General features: G+C 41.7%; 1 protein-coding gene across 2 annotated transcripts in view; it reads right to left on the reverse strand.

The window, feature by feature from the left end:
- Nucleotides 1-236: 236 nt before the first annotated feature.
- Nucleotides 237-25,447, reverse strand: part of tchp (trichoplein, keratin filament binding) — a 32,475-nt gene continuing 7,264 nt past the window's right edge. For both annotated transcript variants that reach the window (XM_063034554.1, XM_063034555.1), the window contains exons 4-13: nucleotides 24,115-24,171; nucleotides 22,548-22,616; nucleotides 20,575-20,748; nucleotides 13,796-13,908; nucleotides 10,232-10,298; nucleotides 7,993-8,165; nucleotides 6,689-6,770; nucleotides 5,068-5,253; nucleotides 1,922-2,065; nucleotides 237-1,337 (exon numbers count right to left, since the gene is read on the reverse strand). In XM_063034554.1, coding sequence (XP_062890624.1) covers nucleotides 1,305-1,337; nucleotides 1,922-2,065; nucleotides 5,068-5,253; nucleotides 6,689-6,770; nucleotides 7,993-8,165; nucleotides 10,232-10,298; nucleotides 13,796-13,908; nucleotides 20,575-20,748; nucleotides 22,548-22,616; nucleotides 24,115-24,171 — 1,098 coding nt within the window. In that variant the 3' untranslated portion in view covers nucleotides 237-1,304. The remainder of the gene's footprint in view (nucleotides 1,338-1,921; nucleotides 2,066-5,067; nucleotides 5,254-6,688; nucleotides 6,771-7,992; nucleotides 8,166-10,231; nucleotides 10,299-13,795; nucleotides 13,909-20,574; nucleotides 20,749-22,547; nucleotides 22,617-24,114; nucleotides 24,172-25,447) is intronic.

Below are 25,447 nucleotides of genomic sequence, written 5' to 3' on the forward strand. Positions count from 1 at the left end.
ATTGGACAGAGGCAAAAATAAAAAAGTCTGGGGAGCGGAAGGATAGCTATAAGGTGAAACCAGCCGGGTGGGAAAGGTAAAGGGCTGGAGAGGAAGGAATCTGATAGGAGAGGAGAGTGGACCATGGGAGAAAGGGAAGGAGGAGGGGCACCAGTGGGGAATAGAAGAGGGGAGGGGAAGGGAAATTTTTTTTACTGGAAGGAGAAATTGATATTCATGCCATCTGGATGGAATAAGGTTTTGCTCCTCCACCCTCGCGGTGGGGGGGGGGGAGGGGAGCGAGAATTTTGTGTTCTTATTTCCCAACTCTTGAGCGAGGCCTGACATATTAAAACTTTCTCCTTCTCCTATTTCATCAAAGCACTAAAATCAAGAACTGGTACATCTCCTTGCTTTAGAATACATTAAACGATATTTATTGCTCATCTATCATTAAGGGGCTTGTAGATGAATAGATGTTTCTCTTACATTTGTATTATACACCATAGTGTTGAACAGGTCACTCAGATGCCTGACACAGGATCCCTGAAACAAACACTACTCCAAACTCTGTCACAGAAAGAGATCACAAGGCAGGAGCAGGATGTGCTCAAAGCCTCCTTGAGAAACAACCCCGACAGTCCCTGGGAATCACTGACCCAGTCTGTTTAAAGTGGAGAAGCAATACTTGGGAGGAGTACAAAGCCCCTGCAGAAATGGTGAAGGAGATCCAACACTCACAGACCACCCAACCCATCAGACACCTTCTGCTCTTTCTCTGGTAGATTCTGTAGTTTCACCATTGGCCACATTAGTTAACCCAAATACCACAGAACGTGAGTAAATGCAAGTAGACCCTAATCCTAAAAAGGATGATTATGGGAACAGAATCCATGGATGTGAAGCTCCACTAAACATAGATGTGGCTTCAGGATTACTTTTTGATCCACACATGTACAATATGGATTTAGTGCACCAGCCACTCACAAACACTCATCTGAGTGACGATATAATTTTCCAAGCAATGAAAACTGGTTGGGACCTGTGGAGGACTGTATACTAATCACAGGCACCAATTTATAGAGAAGGTGTCTTCCTTACAGATTTATATCAGTTCGTTGGCTTCATATGAAATTTGGACTAAATTTCTTGTTCCACAGGTTGATTGATGTTTCTTCTTCAGTAAGTGCAGGACTAAAGGGGAGTTGAAGACTTGGCCCCCTGTTCTGGCAAGGGGCCAGTGAGAGCATTTGCTCCACTCAGTGAATCCATTCCAAGGGAAGAGTCACACCTTACAGCCACTTTTGAACCTCCCAGTTTTTATATTACGTCCAGGCTATTCGTGGCCGGTGCCAAGTCTAGTAAATAAAAATCAGAAACGAAAAAAAGCATATGAGAACGTTTATACTGAAGACCAAATATTTGAGAGATTCAGAACCAAGCTGTATAGTATAGTTTCTAGTACAGCAAATATACTACACAATACTTTCTGTACTTCAGAGGAAATACTACATTGTATACCAGACATTCCAGACACTCATTTTCAATTCAGACACAAGAAATTGTTGCAAACAACAGGAATTCTGCAGATGCTGGAAATTCAAGCAACATACATCAAAGTTGCTGGTGAACGCAGCAGGCCAGGCAGCATCTATAGGAAGAGGCGCAGGCCGAGACCCTTCCTGAAACGTCGACTGCGCCTCTTCCTATAGATGCTGCTTGGCCTGCTGCGTTCACCAGCAACTTTGATGTATGTTACAAGAAATTGTTGCTTCAGATAACAGCACCTGCAATCTGCTGAAGGAACTCAGTGAGTCGAGCAGCATATCTGGGGGCAAGGGATGTAAGTAGTCAAGGTCCCAGGTTTAGGATGCAAGGTTTCGATCTGAAACGTCTACAGTTCTGTTCCTCCTCCATGTCGCTCACGCCACCCATCATTTACCTTGGGCTCATACCCCTGTCGTCTCATCAGCTCAGCTTCACGTTGAAGCAACTCTTCATTCTCCCTCTCTGCCAGCCTTTCCTCATTCTCCTCTTCCTGTTGTCGTTGCAACTCTTCCAACGCCTTCCTCCTTCGCTCTTCAACCTGCATTCAGGAGAAAAGTCAGGAATATCCGCATTCATCAGAGTATTATCTAGTATACTGCTTTTATTTATTAATAAATTGATATTTGTTTTATATTTGCCACCACACTACATGATATAATTCCAACTGAATACTCAGTGGCCACTTTATTAGGTATACCTGTTCATTAATACAAATATCTAATCAGCCAATCATGGATGGTTTGTTTTTGCTTTTCACACCATTCTCTGTAAACTCTAGAGACTGTTGTGCGTGAAAATCCCAGGAGATCAGCAGTTTCTGAGAAACTCAAACCCAGCCTATCTGGCACCAACAATCATTTCACTGTCATTTAGATCCCACTTCTTCTCCATCATGATGTCTGGTCTGAACCACTCAACCTCTTGACCATGTCTGCATACTTTTGAGTTGCTGCCTCATGTTTGACTGATCAGATATTTGCTTTAACGAGCAGGTGTACAGCTGTACCTAATAAAGTGGCCACTGAGTGCATGTGTGGAATGATTTGGAATTCTCCTTAATCCTATTTGCCAAGGATTTTTCATGGCCTCTCTTGGTTTTCCTAGTTCCCTTCTTGAGTTCCTTTCTGTTTGTTTTTTCTAATCATCAAGTGGCCAGTTTAATTTTAGCATACACTTCCTTTTTCTTCTTCACTAATTTCACCACCTCTCTCAACAACCAAGGTTCCCTTCCCTTGCCATCTTTACTGGAACATACCTGTCCTATACTCTGTGCAGTCGGTCTTTAAACTCCCTCCACATGTCAGCTATGAACTGGTCTAAAAACAGCTTCTTCTGATAACTCTTCCTTAGTTCCTGCCTTATACTCTCATAATTTGCCCTGCTCGATTTAATGCTCTCTTGCAAGGTCCGTTCTTAAATTATTAACTGTCTTAATACTAAGGAGTTGTGATCACTATTCCCCCACTGGCCAGGCCCATTATCCAACACAGGGTCCAGTATGGCCTCTCTATCTACACATTGATTCAATCCCCTCCTTGATGCTCCAAACAATTCTGCACTCAGGAGGACCAAGTCTGTATTAGGGAAGTTGAAGTCAGCCATCAAAACAACCCAGTTGTTTTCATGCCTTTTCTAATCTACCTTCATAGTTATTCCTCAATGTCCCTGTGGTTATCGGCCAGGGAGATGTTCAGTGTCATTTCAGAGTGATTACACCTTTCCTATTTTTTGAGTTCTTCCCATATAGACTCAGTCAATGAGCAACACCTCTGGGTGCAGCAATGACACTGTTCCTGATTAATAGTGCAAATAATGTCCCCTCACCTACCTTTTATCCACTCCTCTGTCTTTTCTAAAACATGAAAGCATCTATATCTGTCCCTCTCTGTTATGGCCACAACATCATAATTCCATGTTCTAAGTTCTTCACCCTTACCCATTTTACTCCTAGCATTAAAATACACACATATCAACCTGCCCATCCATTGTGTCTGTTACCTCGCCTGTTCTTACTGGTCACGAGATCTACCTTCTCAATCTCACCACTTTCTGACCTGATGCTCTGGTTTCCATTCCACTGCCAAACTAGGTTAATCCCTCCCAAGTAGCACTAACAAACCTCCAACACAGGATATTGGATCTCCTCCTGAAGGTGCAACCCGTCCTCCCTGTCAGGCACCACATGTACAGATACTTCTGCACCTAGCTTCTCATTGTGTACATACAACCCGTCCAAGTAAATAAGTAAAACTTATGTATATACAGCCACACTCAAATAGTTACTTGGACGAAATGTTTTATAGGATTGTTTTTATATTTATTGTGGATTTTTTTTGGTTTTTAATTGTATTTTTTATGCTGCATCGGATCCAGAATAACAATCATTTTGTTCTCCTTCACACTTGTGTACTGAAGAATGACGATAACAATCTTGAATCTTGAACAAGCCGCGTCACTGTCAGAATAGGTTCTAATAATCCAAGAACATGAAACCCCACCCCTTGCACCATTTCCTCAGCCACACGCCTATCTTCCTACTGTCCTGATGAGCATGTGATGTCGGGAGTTATACAGAGATTACTGCCTTTGAGCTCCTGCTTATCAGTCTCTTTCCTCACTCGCATGCTCATTGTGCAGACCTCTTCTCCCCTTTCTACCCATGTCATTGGTGCCAATATGCACCATGACCTCTGGCTGCTCACCTTCCCCCTTTAACAACGCCCTCCACCCACTCTGAGGCATTCTCAACCCAGGTACCCAGGAGGCAACGTACCATCTCCCGTCTGTTTCAACTATCAAGTCTCCAATCACTGTTGTTCTACCTTTCCCTGCTGAGCCTCAGAACTGGCCACAGTGCCACTGGCTTGGTTGCTGCTGCTGTGCCTTGATAGGTCATCTCCCCAGCAGTATCCAAAGATGCATTCTTGTTGCTGGGAGGAACAGTCACTGGGAGAAATCTATACTGTCCGCCTCTTCCTCTTACCTTTCCTGATGGTCACCAAACTATCTGCAGCTCGTACCACTGGTGTGAGCACCTCTCTAAAACTCTTGCCTACGAAGGTCTCAGCATCCCAGGTGAGTCCAAGCATACTCAACTCCAGCTCCAGTCCCTTCACACATACATAGTCTGTCAAAAGCTGCAGCATCCTACAATCCCTACATGAAGTGTAAATTTTCCCATGCTTACTGTATTGCAATACTTTCCATTCCATCTTTTCTTCTTTCTCCTGCCAAGAAGAATGGTTGTTTCACAAGCCAGTATTGGGAAAGAGTCAGAGTGAACCTAAACCTTGCCACAACTGGAGCAGTGCTTTTCTCCATTTAACTCACAGAAACCAACTTTGCATTGTTGATCCTGAGAGGAAATCAGTTAACATCATTGACCACATGAACAAGCTGACTGGAGGAATCTTGGTTACCTGGCTCTTCAAGATCTTTGGGAATGGCGCATTAATGAATGTACATTGTTACAGTGTAAAGAAGGACAAGTAATGAGGTGATTCAGGCCTCTATGTCAATCACTTGCTCTTTGGAACAAACCTGAGCTTCCAGCTCCTGTTTACGGGCTGTTTTTACTTCCTCCTCTTCCTCTTTCTTACGCTTTGCCATTTCCTTTACTTCCTCTAATTCCTGAATAAGTCTCTCCCGAAGCTGCAGTGATTCTTCCTGAGCGTGTCGATTCAGCTCAATTCGCTCCAGGACTTGCTGCTGACGGCCTACAAGTACCTGACAAATGAGGAGGCCACATTAAATACCGCTTCTACCACTGCCAAGAGCAATTTAATGTAAACTGTGCTGAACAGTTAGAGGATTCTTTTTCTGTTTTGTTCATTCATTACATGCCATGTCATATGACAATCATGATCTTTCCACGACCGCGATTATTCTTGGTAAGTTTTACTACAGAAGTGGCTTGCCACTGCCTTCTTTTGGGCGGTGTCTTTACAGGACGGGTGACTTCGGCCTTTATCAATACCCTTCAGAGATTGTCTGTCTGGCGTCAGTCGTCACATATCCACCAGCTGCTCGTACGACCATTGGCTCACGTGACCCTGATTCGGGGGTGGGGGGCACCAAGCAGGTACTACAGACTACCCAGGGGTGACCTGCAGGCCAGTGGAGGCAAGGAGCGCCTCCTCTGGTAGAGACATGCAGAATCCCCACCCTGTCATTCATTTAACCATAAATTCACATGAGCAGCAGAATGGCTAAACAGTAATATTTTTCTATTTCAGGAACGCAGCTCTGAATTAATTTCAAGTCTTTTGTTCCCTACGAAATCTAAAGCAATTTTTAATGTCCTCCTTTTGTATGACAGTCACAAGAGCTGGAAAATGTTGTATTAGGGTTGTGATTGATAGAGAATTCAGTTTACTTATTGTGGTGAAACCCTTATTTTTGTATCCTGTGTAGCTTTCAGTAGGCCGAGTAAAAACTCGGTCTTTTATTCTTTAAAGAAAATTTATCTCATTAGAAGAGCTTTGAAATAAACCCTACAGATTGTCGATGGAGTGGCTTTAGACCATTTCCAGCCACTCACACCATTTCATGAATGTTTATCAATCAGCTTTTGAGGGACAAAATAACCCAACAGAATTAGTGATTAATAGTGTGAGACCCACATTTTTTTTTTTAAAAAAGAACAATATGCTATCACAAAACTGTACTTCGATAAGAAACTCAGTGAAGAATCCTTGCCCCAACCATAATCTTAGGTGATGATCACCATTTCTTGAAATCAAAATATTACCAGTTCTCTGTATTGCTAACGCGTCATGTATGATTCTAGTTCATAACCATGAGAGATGTCCTTCCAGCCCATTTCAAGCATAGTTCCGGGAGGGATGTCTTTTGGACAATACCTGCCTTCTCACTTCACCTGTTAGAGATGGTATTACTAAGAATAGTAATGGTAACTTAGGGGTGCACATTAACGTACATTGCTCTGTCTCAAAGTAGCAACAAAAGGCCACTCAGCATAAAATATTAATTTTGAAGACGTCAATGTTTATGAAAAAGTGGGCAAGTCTTAGGACATTCTTTATAGATGGAACATTGGGAAGCTGACTAAATACATTTTAAGATACAATTTATCTATATACTTAACAATTTTAAAATAATTAACCTCTAGAAAAATAACAGTAGAAAATTACTTTCTTACCTCTTGCATTAAACGCATTCTTGCTTGCCTTTCCCTCTCCCACTCCTCCTCTCGTTTTTCCCACATACGTTGGGCCTCCTCCCTGTAATGAAAGGATTTGTTTTTTCCCTCAGATTAAAAAGCTCACGGTGCATCCTATATTTCAATTTGCTGTTACGTTCACAGACTAGAACACATGGATGGCTGTGAAGAGTAGCATTCAAAAGAATAAATTTGAACATTTAACCCTCATTCTAATTCATCAACACAAATGTAGCTGTTGTACATTCCATTTGACTTGTTTAGCCTCTCAAATCAAGACAGAATTAAATTAAATTAAAGTCCATGAAAGCTGGTAAAAGTTCTTTTCTCAATAATATTGGGTCAGATCACACTGAATTAAAGCCATTGCCCAAACTCAATATCCAGAAAGCGCGCCACATTAATCATGCCCTGACATCCATAAGCCCTCCTGCAAAACAGAGCAACGACTACACCTTGTGTAGTGTATCCCAAGATTTTGACCCCAAATACCTTCTTGAAAGCTCACTGCTGTCAAAGGCCTTTTGACCATTTAAGTCTGATTAGAGAGACTAGAAAGAAACAGCTCAATGGGCTGATTAAATAAAAAATTACAAAATAAGTGATACATTTTGTTAAAATACTTAATCTGGAAATTAATTAATAAGAAATAAAGACAAGTAAGTAAACCATTACTTACATTTTTAACAAACAAATAGTAACAGAATAAAACGGGACCAGATACAGCTTCCACCTAGTCCCTCAGCTCACATGGACTTTGCAAGTCTTTGACCTCCCTTCTTCAATATATAGATGCAGAAGTCAAAGACCTGATGGACAACAAGCAGAAATACGATTGGCTCATTCAGTCATCAAAACAAGGCCTTTATTTCTTCCACAGGAAAATTACTCATTTCACAAAATTGAAGAGCATGCAGACCTTGATCTGGAGGAACACTATGCAATAAGACTATGCAATGCCAAAAAGGACTCAACATTTTCTCATTGCTTTCTATAAAATCCCGCAGAAACTACAGCAACTGGTACATCAACCATGAAATGATTAACTAAATAAAAATGCCAATTTGTACTTGAGCACCAGTGATCAATTTGCAAGTAAAAACTTGAAGAACATTAATCTTGAGCAGACTAGCAGAAGGCCTGCCATGCTTGCTCAAGCTGTTCCAAGGATATGGTCACAAATAACATCCATGCTCCTGGATGTAGGAAAGCACAACGTAATGGATGCTTCTGTCTTCTTGCTGACCAAATAACGGGAGCATAGTAAGTAATCAGGGACTGACCTAAAGATGGTGTCCAATTCTGCCTCCCGCTCCCGTTCCAACTGGAGCTGCTCCTCGATGACTTTTTTCATCCAGGCTGCATCAGCTATAGCTCGTTCTCTCCTCGCCGACTGCAGTTTTTGGTCTACCTCTTCTTTTTCAATGAGTGATGCAAGAAGTTGGCGATCCATCTCCTATGAATTAAAAGTGGTACAAAATAAGAAGTCAATTCAACAACAAGAAATGCAAGCAAAGGATCCACATAATGTTACAAAAATCCATAAAGGGTACGGAGTTTGATTGCATCAAGAATGCTTCTTGTAATATTCTTTCAATGACAACAGAAACACCCAACAATACAATGATACATTATCACCTATTGTCCAACAGTCAAATTAACAACAGACAGCATTTTGAAATTATTTTGATAGGTAGTATTTCCTTGCTATACTGTCTGCTGTTTGAACTATTTTTTCTGTCTGTAAAACAGACATGGATGACAACTGATTCCCGAATGATCATTGTTCCAGTTGATCTAAAGCTAACCTACAAGCATGAAAATCAGCTCTGCTGAACAAAAAAAAGGGACAATAATTGATAGAATGCATGTGAACTCCATTAGTTTAAGGAGTGAAGCTTTGCACCTATAAATTCTTACATAAGGTCTCCATATTAGCCATATCACTGAGTTGCCTTGGATAAAGGCAATGTACTGTCACTGATAAGAACAGTCACTCTAACTGTCTCGGTATGACTAGTTACAGAGAGATGATGGATTTGCCTCCTGGCCATTCATTCAAGATAGATTGAATGACACTGGAAAAAGAAATGATAACTAGAATTTCAAGAAGTAAAATAAAACAGTTACTAACAGTGTTTAACCAAAGTATTTTGCAGTTATCCAGCTGTATTTTGCAGCCCCTTAACTGAATGAACAATTGTTCCTCCTTAATTGGATCAGCAAATTTGCTGATGATACAAAGACTGGAGGTGTAGTGGACAGTGAGGAAGTTTTCAAAGCCTGCAGAGGGATTTGGACCAGCTGGAAAAATGGGCTGAAAAATGGCAGATGGAGTTCAATACAGACAAGAGTGAGGTATTGCACTTTGGAAGAACAAACCAAGGTAGAACAAACAAGGTAAATGATAAGGCATTGAGGAGTGCAGTAGAACAGAGGGTTCTGGGAATACAGATACAAAATTCCCTAAAAGTGGTGTCACAAGTAGATAGGGTCCGTAAAGAGAGCTTTTGGTACTTTGGGCTTTATAAATCAAAGTATTAAGTATAAGAGTTGGAATGTTATGGTGAGGTTGTATAGGGCATTGGTGAGGCCGAATTTGGAGTATTGTGTTCAGTTTTGGTCACCAAATTACAGGAAGGGCATTAATAAGGTTGAAAGAGTGCAGAGAAGGTTTACAAGGATGTTGCTGGGACTTGAGAAACTGAGTTACAGAGAAAGGTTGAATAGGTTAGGACTTTATTCCCTGGTGCATAGAAGAATGAGGGGAGATTTGATAGAGGTATATAAAATTATGATGGGTATAGATAGAGTGAATGCAAGCAGGCTTCTTCCACTGAGGCAAGGGGAGAAAAAAACCAGAGGACATGGGTTAAGGGTGAAGGGGGAAAAGTTTAAAGGGAACATTAGTGGGGGCTCCTTCACACAGAGTGTGGTGGGAGTGTGGAATGAGCTGCCAGATGAAGTGGTAAATGTGGGCTCACTTTTAACATTTAAGAAAAACTTGGACAGGCACATGGATGAGAGGTGTATGGAGGGATATGGTCCAGGTGCAGGTCAGTAGGACTAGGCAGAAAAATGGTTTGGCACACCCAAGAAGGGCCAAAAGGCCTGTTTCTGTGCTGTAATATTCTATGGTTCTAATACAATCTTTTTTTTAAGCTAGACAGTTCCATATAACTCAAAGCTCTTCCTGAATTTGCAGTTACATTTCCTGAAACTACAAAAGTACACTAAGGTTTAGTCCTGACGAAGGGTCTTGGACTGAAACGTCGACTGCACCTCTTCCTAGAGATGCTGCCTGGCCTGCTGCATTCACCAGCAACTTTTATGTGTGTTGCTAAGGTTTAGTTTGGTCTTTGCTTTGCAACTTTCAACTATTAGTAACACATTCTCTCAAACTTTTGAACAAGTGACATGCTTGTTAATTAGCAATAGAAGGCAACATTCAAGACTATTCCCACTATTGGTACAAGATTCTTAAATCAAACTCTTTAAACAACGCAACTCAAGAGGCATTACCAATTCTTCCTGAATTTGCTGAGCTCGCCTCCTCATCTGGGTCTTGTATTGTCGGTTCAGTATCCGGCTGCAAAGATGAACACAGCCAGTTAGCATGTGGAAAGTTTATTCACTAAATCTAAAAAAAAGGGGAAAACTGCTTCAACTCAATCTCTGGATATGTCCTCTCCCACTGGCAAGATAGACCGTCAGAGATGTGTCACAGTGGGTTTGACTACAGGAATAAGGAAGTCTCATCAGGATTGTGCAGGCCCTGGTGAGACCACACCTGGAATGGTGTACAGTTTGGTCTCTATACCCAGGGACATCTGTACATGTCATATAGGGAGCAGAGTGAACATTCATTCGAATGAATCCAGGGATGGAGGAGAGATTCAATGAGATATTGTATTCTCAAGAGCTTTGAAGATCAATGGGCGATATCATCAAATCAGACACAATTCTTAAAATGTTTGACAGTTTAGATGAGGAGAGAATATTTTCTGTAATGTGCAAGTCAGAAACTGGGTGTACAGTTTGGAATAAGAGTAAGCGGTTTAGAACAAAGACGAGGAGAAATATTTTCACTCAGAAGGCTTTCACATCAAAGTAAGTGTGGTTGGACCACAGTAGGCATCAGATTCATGTCAAGTCAAATATGAAAGAAATTACAAGTCCTTGGGTTCAGGTCAGATTGATCCAGCTCTTTACAAATATATATAACATGTTGTTTTAATTTGTAAAATCATCATGGCCATGTTTTAAATGCCGGATGGCATTCTGTATGTCATGTGCAGGCAGGGACTTTGTGCACTGGAAGACAACATAAAAAGGGACTGAGGCTGGAAGAAAGCCCTGGAATGGGCAGACAGCAAACTAGGAAGCCAAGGGCAGAACTCTCGGAGAAACCCACACTAAGCTACAGAACAGATGGAGTCCTGAGACAGAGAAACAGTCCTTCTCTCCATTGTCTGGCTAGCTGACCCAAGCCCAGCAGGGGCTGATCATGTGTCACATCAGGTCAGGTAGGACTTTAATTTTGTATGCAAGCAGGACTCTTCATGTGCAATATAATACAAGTGAAGTCGATGCAATTTCACACTCAGATACTGAAACTGACCTCCACTGACTAATGTCATACCTTACATTCTATTACATGATACCACAACATCAAAGTTAACGAAGCAGCCCACACACACATTCGGCGAGATCAGAAAACATTCAGGCAATTCAATAATCTGCAGGTGATCAAGTGTCGCACAGATAACAGGCAATGACAACATCCAACTAGTGAGGGTTGAAACATCTCTGTACACTGTTATTATTTCAGGTCATTAACACCCCAAGGCCACCACTGAGAAAACACAACCTGTTCAGCCAGGTAAATTCTGAAATACAAGAGGAGATCAGAAGTTAGGTGTCAATTCCCAACTTCTTAAAGCCTTACTGCGATTTACAAAGCTCATCACAAATGTGATGCAAAATTCTCCACTTGGTTAAATGAGTGCAACTCCATCAAAACCATCCAAAACAAAGCATTCAGTAGACCGGCACTTCATTAATAAACTAAACATTCACTCCCTCCAACACTTGGCAGTGTTTATCAAAAGTAGCCTGCTACAATAACGATCCCCAACACAAAGGAGGCCAGGGATAACAAGCATATAGTAGCACCACAACTTGAAGGACCCCAAGTTACACATCTCAACTTGGAAAATATACTGAAAATTCAGTAGAAAGTTACACTTGGGAAAAGATGTGTGCATGGGGGGGGGAGGGGTAAAGAGGGACACGAGTGAAGGAATATGACAAGAAAAGAAACCGCAGGGTGGCAAAAGCCTTGAATTAAAACATATTAAGTGGGACTGGATGCTTTTAGTTTCAAAAGTATAGTAACATTACAGCAACTTCCTTATTTAAACAGTTACTGTTACGAGAATAGCTATCTGTTACCATTCAAGCATGGTTATTTTTATTTTACAATGGCCATTTTGTCATTTCATGAAACATCTGATAAAATTTGAATGATCATGCTGGAACAGCATAATATAGAAAAATACACAATATCACAACAGCGCATCGGAACACTGAAGAAACTGTATAAAATTAGAACATTAATTGCTGATTTGAGATTGCTAATAGATAATGGGAGAAGGCTGAATTTCTCAGTAGCCAAACACTTTACTTCCGCTTGCCATTCCCATTCCGACAAGCCGGTCCACAGCCTCCTCTTGTGCCAAGAAGAGGTGACCCTCAAGGTGGAGAATCAACACCTTATATTCCGTCTGGGTAGCCTCCAACCTGATGGCGTGAACATCAATTTCTTCTTCTGATAAAACATTTTCCCTCTCCTCCCCCTCTTCTTCTATTCCCCTCTCTGGCCTCTTAACTCTTCTCACCTGCCCACCACCTCCTCCTTCCCTTTCTCCCCTGCTCCACTCTACTCTCCTGTCAGATTCCTTCCTTTCCAGCCCTTTATCTTTCCCACTCACCTGGTTTCACCTATCATCTTCCAGCTATCCTCCTTCCCCTCCCCCCACCTTTTTATTCTGGCATCTTCCTTCTTCCTTTCCAGTTCCAGTGAAGGATCTCAGCCTGAAACATCAACTGTTTATTCATTTCTATAGATGCTGCCAGGCCTGCTGAGTTCCTCCAGCATTCTGTGTGTGTTGCTTTGGAGTTCCAGCATCTGCAGACTTTCCTGTGTTTATGATTAAGTAAATATTATTGGATAGGGGGTGAGGAGAGCAGGGAAGTCACTATGTGTAATCACGAGGAAATCTGCAGATGCTGGAAATTCAAGCAACACACACAAAAAATGCTGGTGAACGCAGCAGGCCAGGCAGCATCTATAGGAAGAGGTACAGTCGATGTTTCAGGTCCTGACGAAGGGTCTCAGCCCGAAATGTCAACTGTACCTCTTCCTTTAGGTGCTGCCTAGCCTGCTGCGTTCCACCAGCATTTTTGGTGTGTGTTGTATGCGTAAAGTAATAGCTGCAGCATTGGAATTCCCTCAGTTCAATTTAACTGCTTACTAGACAATATTTTCCAAATAAATTCTCCCTACCATCCTCATACACTATTTCTTGGTCATTTAGGCTCCATTATGTTCTTTTGTGTGAACCTACATAACATAAAATTGGAAAAGGCTCTTCAATCTAAAGGTCAGTGCTGAGCATGATGCCAAATTTAGCTAATCCTTTGCACATGATGCATATCCCTCCAATCCGTGTACATGCCTATCTAAAAGCCTCTTGAAAGCCACTATCATATCTGCTTCCATTATCATCTGCAGCACTAGCACCTCAACTCTATATAAAAAACTTGCCTCGCACATCCCCTTTAAACTTTCCTTCTCTTACCTTTCAGCTCTGCACTCAAATATTCAACATTTCTCCCCTGGGGATAGGGTTCTGGCTGTCTATTCTAACTATGGCCTCTTAGTTTTATAAACTTCTACTATCCATATTGAAACTTATGAGATAGTGCAACTCGAAACATCTCATGAGGAAAGGTTGAGCGAGCGAGGGCTTTTCTCTTTGCAGCAAATTAAATTAAAGTGGACAAGCTTTGTTCACTACTTACCCCAACTCAGATTTCTTTCGCCGTTGTTCTAATTGTTTCCTTTGCTCCTCCAGCTCCTCCAACTCCCATTGCTGTTTCAATAATTTCTCCTGTTCCAGCCTGAGTTTCTTTGCCTATGGATAGTGAAAGGACCCTATATTAAAGCAGAACTGTGCAAATACCCATTGAGGACACCCTCAGGAAAGGTAAACACTGCATATTGAAATAATGACCTTTTCAAACAAAGGTTTCAACTCACTGGAAGCTCTACTACACTTGAGATGCCGAGGTTAACTCCGGAAGTTAGAGTTACTTCCTTAAACATGACCCAGACAATCCTACTAGGGATGAACATCAATTCAGTTACCCTGTACATTTCAATTAGATCACTTCTCTTCTTGTTTACTTGATTTCTCCTCAAATGACAAAATGGTCGTCCTCAGAATTAATCTGATAAACCTTTACTGCAGTCCCTGTATGCAATTATATTGGTGGTGGGTTGGAGATACATCTCTACCAAAGGAGGTGTAAGGTGCTCCTTCCCTCCTTTGCAGGTCACCCTTGGGCAAGGTGTAGCACCTGCTTAGCCCCCGATCAGGGTCACGAGAAGCCATGGGAGCAGGTGGTGGATGGTCGTATGAGAAGCAGGTGCATATCACAAGTCCTGGTTAGGCAACCACTGATGTCAGGTGGACAATCTCTGAAGGGTATTGATAATGGCTGGGTTGGTTGGGGGGTGGGGGGGGGTTACCTGTATATAAGGACACTGCCCAGAAGAAGGCAATGGCAAACAACTTCTGTAGAAAAATTTGCCAAGAACAATACTACTATGCCGACTCAGGCCTGGGGGCCGGCGTCCGGCACGTTGATGGACTCTCCACTTCTCCCTCCCCCTCATCAGTGTGTTCAGTTCATCTATATTAGCCGCCCTGCTGTCTTCTAGGAGCGTGTTGACCATAGAACAATCACGGTCATGAAAGGACCATGATCGCCCACATCATATGACGCGGCACATAATGACCGAACTTAGAATAGAGTTGAACACAGCATGCCTGTGCAGACTCATCAGGGCCCCATAAAAAAGTAAGAAGTCTCTTCTTCTGTACAAAAATCTTCTGGGAATACAGGTCGACATTCTATTTGCCTTAATTGCTTGCTAAACCTGCATACTATCTTCCAGGAATTATGCTCAAGGACCTTCAGATACCCCCGAGCACCAATACCTCTCAATATCTTACTATTTTAACCAACAGTTCTTGCCACATCACCAACCAAGGTGGAAACTCCTACATTCCTCTACATCGGAGCTATCATAGTCCCCGTTAACCCGCTCAGTAGTGCCCAATGTACCAGTAGCACTCATCTCCGAATCTCATCGAAACTCAGGTGCAAATATGGACTGAACAGCAACACACACAAAATGCTGGAGGAACTCACCAGACCAGGCAGCATCTATGGAAAAGAGTACAGTCCATGCTTCGGGTCCAGGCCCTTCATCAGAACTGGGCCTGTTGAAGGGTTCTGGCCCAAAATGTCATCTGTACTCTTTTCCATGGATGCTGCCTGGCCTGCTGAGTTCCTCCAGCATTTTGTGCATGTTGCTTGGATTTCCAGCATCTGCAGATTTTCTCTTGTTTGTGTATGGACTGAACAGTTGAGTTCAAATGGTGAGATCACAGTGACTGCCTTAGACATTAAGGCAGCATTAGACTGTGCCATCGAGTAGCCTCACTGGTACTGAAGTTAACAGACAAAGGGAAAAATGCTCCCAACTATTGAAATCAGAATCAGGTTTAATATCACCGGCATATGTCGTGAAATTCTTTTGTCCTTGTGGCAGCTATACAACGCAATACATAATAATAGAAAAAAACTGAATTATAGTTAAGCACACATATATTAAATAGTTAAATTAAATAAGTAATGCAAAAATAGAAATAAAAATTAGTTAAGAAAACCAAGATTTATCTATCTATCTAACTCTGTGGTAATAAATAGAAAGGAAGTGGAAGCAGTGACGGATTTTGTCTTTCTCGGTTCAAAGACTTCTAAAAGTGGTAACTGCAGCCACCAAATTAAACAATGCTTACTTCTGGGGAGGCAGCAATGGCAAATCTAGATAAAATACTGAAAAGTAGAGACATAACATTCTGTCTACGAAGATCCATATAGTCAAGTCTATGGCATTTCCAGTTGTGACATATGACTGAGAGAGCTGGACTATCAGTAAGGCTGAATACTAAAGAATTTGGATGCTGGAGGAAAGCGTTAAGAGTTCATTGGACAGCATGAAGATCCAACAAATGAATACTTGAAGAAATACAGCCAGACTACTCACCAGGAGGCTTGATCGTGAGACAAAAGCTCAAATATTTTACCACATCATGAGAAGACAGGATTCCTTGGAGAAGACTCTCATGTTAGGTGAAACAGAAGATAAAAGGAGGAGAGGAAGGCAGAGGCTATGATAGATAGATAATACTACTCAGACAATGCATATGACCTTGGGGGATCTCAGAGAGGCAGTTTCCAACAAGAAGGTTTGGTGTGCAGGAGTCCATGAGGTCACGAAGAGTCGACTGAACAACGAGGTAGTGTTCATGGGTTCAATGTCCATTGAGAAATCAGATAGCAAAGGGGAAGAAGTTGTTCCTGAATCATTGGGCCTGTCCTTTCAGGATTTTGTACTTCCTTCCTGATGGTAGCAATGAGAACAAGGCATGTCCTGGGTGATGGGGATACTTACTGATGGACACTGCCTTTTTGAGGCGGCGCTCCTTGAAGATGTCCTGGATACTATGGAGGCTAGTCCCCATGTCCCAGCTGACTAAGTTTACAACTCTCTACAGCTTTCTTTGATCCTGTGCAGTAGCACACCACCGTCCCCATCCCCGTAACAAATGGTGATGCAACCAGTTAGAATGTTCTCCACAGTACATCTGTAGAAATTTGTGAATGCTTTTGATGACACACCAAATCTCTTCAAACTCTGAATGAAATATAGCTGCTGCCATGCCTTCTTAGTAGATGCATCGATTTGTTGGGCCCAGAATAGATCCTCAGAGATATTGACACCCTGGAACTTGAAATTGCTCACTCTCTTCACTTCTGATCCCTCTAGGAGGACTGGTGTGTGTTCCCTTGTCTTACTCTTTCTGAAATGCACAAGTTCTTTGGTCTTACTGACATTGAGTGCAAGGTTGTAACTGCAACAACACAGGACAATATATCACACTCCTGTACACCCTGTCATCACCATCTGAAGATCTGCCAACAATAGCTGTATCGTCAGCAAATTTATAGATGGCAGTTGAGCTGTTCCTAGCCACACAGCCATGGGTGTAGAGAGAGTAGAGCAGTGGGATAAGCACACATCCCTCAGGTGTGCCAGTGTTGATTGTCAGCAAGGTGGTGATGTTATTTCCAATCTGCACAGATTGTGGTCTTCTGGAAGTTGAGGATCCAGTTGCAGAAGGAGGTACAGAGATCCAGGTTCTGGAGCTTTTTGATCAGAATGTAGGAATAATTGTGTTAAATACTGAGCTGTAGTCAATAAACAGCATCCTAACATAGGTACTTGTATTACCTAGGTGATCCAAAGTGTGTGAAAAGCCAATGAGATTGCATCCGCCATAGACCTATTGTGGTGATGGGCAAATAGATAGCTAGATAGATAGACAGACAGACAGACATACTTTATTGATCCTGAGGGAAATTGGGTTTCGTTACAGTTGCACCAACCAAGAATAGAATAGGCTTATGTCCTTGCTGAGATAGGAGTTAATTCTAGCCATAACCAAACTTTCAAAGCACTTTATCACTGTAGCTGTGAGTGTTACTGGATGATAGTTGTTAAGGCAGCTCACCCTGATCTTCTTGGGCACTGGTATAATTGTTGCCTTTTTGTAGCAGGTGGGAAGCTCTGACTGTAGCAATGAGAGACTGAAAATGTCTTTGAACACTCCTGCCAGTTTTCCAGAGCCCTACCAGGTCCTCTATTCATCTCATAATCATAAATAAATCATACCTCATGCCATGGAAGATGGTTGTGGGAGATCAGTTACCTCAACATCACTTCAGCCAAAGCCCAACCATCTTCAGCTGCCTCAAAATACATGTTCCTGACATTATAAAATTAGAAATCATTCATTCTATTGATCTAACTCCATTCCAGAGAATGAAGACCTGGATAACGTCCAGCCATGGGCTGAAAAGGGGCAGGTAACAAATGTGTCACAAAAGTTATAGTGTAGCCATCCACTTGTGATACTCAGTGATATTACCATCACCTGCACCATCAACAATGACAAGAAACTCAACTGAACTGGCTACAAGACCAGCTCAGAGCCTCCCGAGACCCAAAAGCCTTTCTGCCATCTGCAAGAGTGTAATGTAATCCACTCCACTCACAACTCCAATGATACTTAAGAAGCTCAATGCCATTCAGATGAAAGTAATCAGCTTGCTTGCCAACATACCATAACTATCACAATGTGCCCACGATGCACAAAATACTGCTCTTACCACAACCACTAAGAACAAGGACAGTAGGTGCAAAGGGGCGACCACCATCTGCAAGTTGCTCTCCAAAGCACATGCCACATTGACTTAGAAATATATCGCTGCTTCTTCACAATCCTGGAACTCCCTCGGCAAAAGTATTGTAGAGTTTGTTCACTTGTAACATGTCGTGTCATATGACGTGGGCGATCATGGTCTTTCCATGATCATGATTGTTCTTGGCAAGTTTTTCTACTGAAGTGGTTTGCTATTGCCTTTTGCTGGGAAGAATCTTTACACAGGGTTTGCAAGCCATTACTTCCTACAAAACGAAACCCAATGGCATGGATGGCAGCAATGCTTCACGACCAAATGAACTCAACGCCTTCCATGTCCGCTTTGAAAGGGAGAACACAACTATGGCTGTGAAGATCCCTGCTGCACCTGATGATCTCTGTCTCAGAGGCCGATGTTAGGCTGTCTTTAAAGAGAGTGAACCCTCGCAAGGCGGAAGGTCCTGATGGAGTAGCTGGTAAGGCTCTGAAAAGCTGTGCCAACCAACTACAGGGAGTATTAAAGGACATTTTCAACCTCATGGCTACGAGTGGAAGCTCCCACTGGCTTCAAAAAGGCAACAATTATACCAGTGCCTAAGAAGAATAATGTGAGCTGCCTTAATGACTATCGCCCGGTAGCACTCACATCGACAGTGATGAAATACTTTGAGAGGTTGGTCATGACTAAACTGAACTTCTGCCTCAGCAAGGACCTGGACCCATTACAATTTGCCTATTGCCACAATAGGTCAATGACAGATGAAATCTCAATGGCTCTTCACACGGCTTTAGACCACCTGGACAACACAAACACCTATGTCAGGATGCTGTTTATCAACTATAGCTCAGCATTTAATCCCATCATTCCCACAATCCTGATGAGAAGTTGCAGAACCTGGGCCTCTGAACCTCCCTCTGCAATTGGATCCTCATCTTCCTAACCAGAAGACCACAATCTGTGCGGATTGGTGATAACATCTCCTCCTCATTGACTATCAACACTGGCACACCTCAGGGGTGTGTGCTTAGCCCATTGCTCTACTCTCTATATACACATGACTGTGTGGCTAAGCATAGCTCAAATACCATCTATAAATTTGCTGACGATACAACCATTGTCGGTAGAATCTCAGGTGATGATGAGGGGGCGTACAGGAGTGAGATATGCCAAACTAGTGGAGTGGTGTCGCAGCAACAACCTGGCACTCAACGTCAGTAAGATGAAAGAGCTGACTGGGGGCTTCAGAAAGGATAAGACGAAGGAACACATACCAATCCTCATAGAGGGATCAGAAGTGGAGAGAGTGAGCAGTTTCAAGTTCCTGGGTGTCAAGATCTCTGATGATCTAACCTGGTCCCAACATATCGATGTACAAGTAGTTATAAAGAAGGCAAGACAGTGACTATACTTCATTAGAAGTTTGAAGAGATTTGGCATGTAAACAAATACACTCAAAAACTTCTATAGATGTACTGTGGAGAGCATTCTGACAGGCTGCATCACTGTCTGGTATGGAGGGGCTACTGCACAGGACCGAAAGAAGCTGCAGAGGGTTGTAAATCTAGTCAGCTCCATCTTGGGTACTAGCCTACAAAGTACCCAGGACATCTTCAAGGACTGGTGTCTCAGAAAGGCAGCGTCCATTATTAGGGACCTCCAGCACCCAGGACATACCCTTTTCTGACTGTTACCCTCAGGTAGGAGGTACAGAAGCCTGAAGACACACACAGCGATTCAGGAACAGCTTCTTCCCCTCTGCCACCTGATTCCTAAATGGACATTGAACGCTTGGACACCTTACTTTTTTAAATATACAGTATTTCATATTATAATTACATATACTGTAATTGATTTACTTATTTTTTATTATCATTATTATTTTATTTATTTTTCTCTGTTTGCTAGATTATGTATTGCATTGAACTGCTGCTGGTAAGTTAACAAATTTCACGTCACATGCTGGTGATAACAAACCTGATTCTGATTCTGACAAGACGGGTGACCCCCAGCCATTATCAATCCTCTTCAGAGACTGTCTGTCTGGTGTCAGTGGTCACAAAACCAGGACACCTTTCACAGTACCCTCACTAAAAGCACGTGGCAGTTCAAGCAGGTGTCTCATCAACACATTCTCAAAGCCATTTAGCAATGAATTAAAGCAATAAAGCTGGCCTTGTCAAACACAAGAAATCCTGAAAAATGAATAAAAAAAATAAAATGGACCAAAGCAAATCAACTCTTACCTCAACCTCCCGTAAACGCAGCTCTTCCATCTGCTGTTGCAGAATCTCTGCTTGCTTCAGGTCTTCCTGTTTTCTTCTCTCCTCTTCCTGCTTTATTCGCTCTAGGGCCTGCTTTCGTGAAATTTCATATTCGTTCTCCAGTCTCTTCTTCTCCTCTAACTCTGCCTCTTCTTGCTAAAGAAGAATGCAAAGCCAAGACACACTATTACACCCAGCACTTATGTTTTGGCACCAGTCACAAAAAAATCTTGCTTATCCTTACAAGATCCAGCACCTCTGCAAAATTCAGATAAACAAATATGTCAACACATAAACCTCGTTCACAGTCCAAATTAAAATCCACCTTTATGAGTAATTTTCTACACATCACTGGCTCTCCCAAAAGCTTGAAGCACATTTGTCCCTAACTATTGTTGGGGTGTTTTCCTGTCTGAAAAGGTACATCAGTTTTAATTAACTATTAGTTTCAAGTCATATAACCAAGTTAATACCATAAAATAATAAGCCAGTTTACACTGGATGTCCTTGCATAGTTGTGCGGGTTCAACCCAATTTCAGATGGGATATCTACAGGCATTGGATTTTGGGATTGATACTATATCAATAGTAGCTCGCTTAAAATGCAGATCCCTTGGTATCAGCCTTCTACCTTAACAACAAAATCATTCACTCACTGACTGAACATCACTGCTTAAAGCAGGATTCTTAACCTTTTTTAATGCTATGGACCCCTTTGGTAGCCTGGTGAAGCTTATGGATCTATTTTCATTTGACCAACTACATTGCATGAGCGCCTAAAGAAAGGAAGACTGTAATCACATTTGTTACACCGGCACATCTACTACTGTAAGTTTGAAGTACTGATGAGCATGCCATAAACGATATTTTGAGATGCTTGGAACAACTGTAATGTGATATGAAAATATCTGTGATTTCTAATGGTGTCAAAGTCACAGGTACAGTTAATACTACTGTGGTTTGTTGCCCACATTCATAATTGAAAGAAATACTAAATTTCATTTGGAGGTTAGTAAAAATAAAGATGTAAATGTTTTCTCATCCAAGTTCACTGACCCTCTGGAATCTATCCACAGACTCTGCCCCTGCCCCTCAGTCCCCGAGAGGTCAATGGGCCTCTGGTTAAAATCCCTTGGCCTAAAAGATCTTTAGCCTCTTGCATGCCTGTTCCCAGGGACTTCCAGAGATGAGTAAGACAGGGAAAAAGAATTTAAACAGATGTAAGCAATTGCAAACGGGGGAGGGTGGGGTTAAGTGTGAAAAAGGCAATTACATCAAAAATCCCACTCAAATCCAGTAATTATCAGATTTTATTAAGGCTGAACAAGCTTTTGCCTTTCTGTTAAGTTTTTTTTAAAAAAAGAGAAGTAGGAATGATTAGTACCTCTTCCAGTTAACACTGGAATAAGCCACATCTCTCAAGGAGACAGGAGGGAAACAAATACCAGCATCATTTATTTTAAAGCATTTCAAAGATACACATGTCAAATCAAATAGAACTGGATATGACTTTGCATGCAGCAGGTTATTTTAAATTATTATCTGTCAAACAAGGTAATGTATAGAAGCAACTTTATTAATTTGTATTATATAAAATGTTTATGCTAATTCAAAGAACATCATGGTAAACATAATTATAACCATTGCAATATGTGCTTGCAGGTTAAAAAAACCAATATAATCATTAACATCTGGCCTGCTCTCAGTGAATATTGGCATGACTTTCCTTGTGTGTTTAGAGAAGTGTGCGAAGAAGATATAACTATCTACTTCATACTACGAGTAATATTATTGCTAACAAAAGGTTCAATCTTGGGCAGCATAGGCACTTGCTCCTAAAACATGCATATTTAGATTGCTAATGGGAATGATTTATCACCACAAACCAAACCCGAACCCTAAATGTTGTGTTTCGTTCAGAATTGGATAATATCAAACATGAAAATATTGTTTACCTGTCGTTTTTCTGTGACCTGCGAATGCCAGCTGTTTGTCACATGTGTCTTGTGCAAATCTGACTGGAGCTGTATTCAAAATTAATGTAAAATTAATTAATTGTTAATATTTCTATTATCCTATCCTATGACCAAGAGGGTACAAACCAAGGGAAATCTTATTATCAGAGTCATGTTACAATTTAAAAGCAATTTAAGATCAGCAATTGTGGACCTCATTCTAACAGTTGGCATTCCACATCGATCATGAATGATGGCTCTCATTCCACCTCATTACTCAGACTACACGCTGGAACAACTCAGCAGGTCAGGCAGCATCAATGAAGAGGAATAAAGAACTGATGTTTCAGGCCGAGACCTGTCATCAGGATGAATGGTCTCAGCACTAAATGTCAACTATTCACACTTCTCCATAGATGCTGCCTGACCTGCAGAGTTCCTCTATCATTTTGTGTGTGTTACTTTTGGATCTGCAGAATCTCCTTTATTTAGCTTTACACATACTTAACTGATCAAATACAATCTCTCTCAACTATGAAGATTCAGTTATTGCAAACTGCTCGAACCAGCATACATTCATTGCAAAATAGAACTGACACACCTATTCTAAACTGTGTGGAGGCAGAAATGGTCAGTGACCCTGTCAGTGGGGTGCTTGACTTGCATTTCATAAAATGTGGTACCAAAGTAAATATCTGATCCTTCAGTATAAGCAACAGGAGTAGACTAGATGATAATGGAAGTACCCAATTTTAATTGTAGAAACAGATCTGAAAGTATCATAGATTAGATGAAGTGCTATGACAACAGTGAGGGAGGCCCTCCATTGACCAGCATCGACCATCCGAGCTGTCATAAGCAAGCCAGGGCAGTACGATCTGGAGGGCACGCTGTTGCCCATGCAGCAGGCTCCCCCACTCCATGCAGATGATGAATCCAAAGGAATGGCAGAGATCGATTTAGTTTGGCACCAGCACTGTCGCACGAACTGTCAGTCAGCAGGACTGCCTCAGGGACTCAAGTTTTGGACTTTTCCTCAGGTTTGACTCCTGAAGCCTTTCCTATGAGTGGGTCTAGCCTCAAGACAGCAGGGGTTGGAGATCAGAGTTTTCCTTCTCCTAGATGAGCTGCCAACCACGGCTGACAAGCCCCATCTGCCTGAAGCGGCTGGTTTTAAGGCTCCAGTAACCTGCCTTTGCCCCTTCTCTTGTCAGTACGAAAGAGGGCCATCTGGGTATGCCATATGTATCGCAAGTTTATGCTACAGAAGGAATTTCCATTTAGATTAAAAAACTATTCTATCTTTCCCAGCATAGACACAATGAACTTTGTTTACATTGAAACTGCTGTCCGACAAGGCTACCAGGGACTGACATGAAGTGACATCGGGGTCAAATGCCTCACAAATTGTTTCTGTTTACTTTACTTTCTTATGAACGCTGCTTACACAGTGTTATGTGCCCGCGATGTTTTTAGTTGCATCTGTGCACACATACTGATGCATCTGACAAAAAATTGACCTTTTAGACCCAGTTTCCCCCTTATTTGAGATTGTTTCTTTACTCACTTGTCGGAGTTCAGTATTGTTCTTCTTCCAGTGCTCGTATAACAACTCTTCAGCAACCTGAGAACAGAGGTGCGGAAAATCTGAAGTGTTAATATCTGAACGATTAGCAACAAGAATGCTGTTTCACTCAAAAAAACTCAAATGAGATGTTCCATTCTCACTGTCAGAAGCAGCACAATCACATAATTAAATAATGGTTCAACTAGTTAGTAGGTGCAAAACAAACACAAAAGACTTAGCTTAAGAAAGTGTAAGAAGGTTTAAAAAGTGAACCCACCACCCAATGCTATCATACCAAGAAGACATTAAGTTCTAAATCCAAGCTGCACCGTTTAAGTAATCTCAATCAGGTTACCAAATAGGGCAGCTCCAGTTTGTCACTCTGGCCTGGCCTGGGTCTTATGAGATACAGCACGGAATAGGCCCTTCTAGCCTTTTGAGCCACGCTGCCCAGCAATCCCCTAATTTATTCCTAGCCTAATCACAGGACATTTTACAATGACCAATTAACCAACTAACTGGTACGTCTTTGAGCTGTGGGAGGAAACAGGAGCACCCGGAGGAAACCCACGTGGTCACGGGGAGAATGTATAAACTCCTTACAGGAATTGAACCTGGGTCGCCTGTACTGTAAAGTATTGTGCTAACTACTCGCTACCGTGTGTAGTAAGAGGAAAGTTCACCAGCTCAGTTGCTAACATATGACATCTGTGGATTTGTGCACATCAGCTGTGTACAACTCTGGCTACACTTTAATATCAACCCTTTAAGAATGAATATCATGCTGGCATACTGATCCTTTTAAAAACTGACTGTCAATTTTCTCCATTTTTAAGCATTCATGACAGAAAATACAGGCTTTAAAAAATGTACATTTACTCAATTTAGGAGTTTATGATTTTGCAAATATGGTCAAAAACAGAAACAATTTTTTGTTAAAAGGGAAATGTTGTTTCTTACTCTTTTGGTACTCACAGAACTGTACCCCAGCATATCACTGCGTTTATTTGGGAAGAAATTCATTGAAAAGAGACCTGTTAATTATTCCACCAACTTTGGTTCACATGGGTGGACTTTCCCCTTATTGAATTTATCACATGCCACATTGCATAACAACAAATTTTATTTACTACTACTCTCATAGAACTACTTGGAGTAGTTCTACTTTTTTCAACTTGCTATGTGAAGTATTGGTGTTCTGCTGGGGTTCTCAGATTGTCATAGGTCTAAGCTTTTGTACTGTATCAGGTTCCAGCCTGTAACTCACCCATAACATCCACCATTCTATACAACAGGGTGGACTTAAATCAACTGATTACATAACAAACCGTAA

The sequence above is a fragment of the Mobula hypostoma genome, chromosome 27 (assembly GCF_963921235.1).
Source record: "Mobula hypostoma chromosome 27, sMobHyp1.1, whole genome shotgun sequence".
Lineage (NCBI taxonomy): Eukaryota > Metazoa > Chordata > Chondrichthyes > Myliobatiformes > Myliobatidae > Mobula > Mobula hypostoma.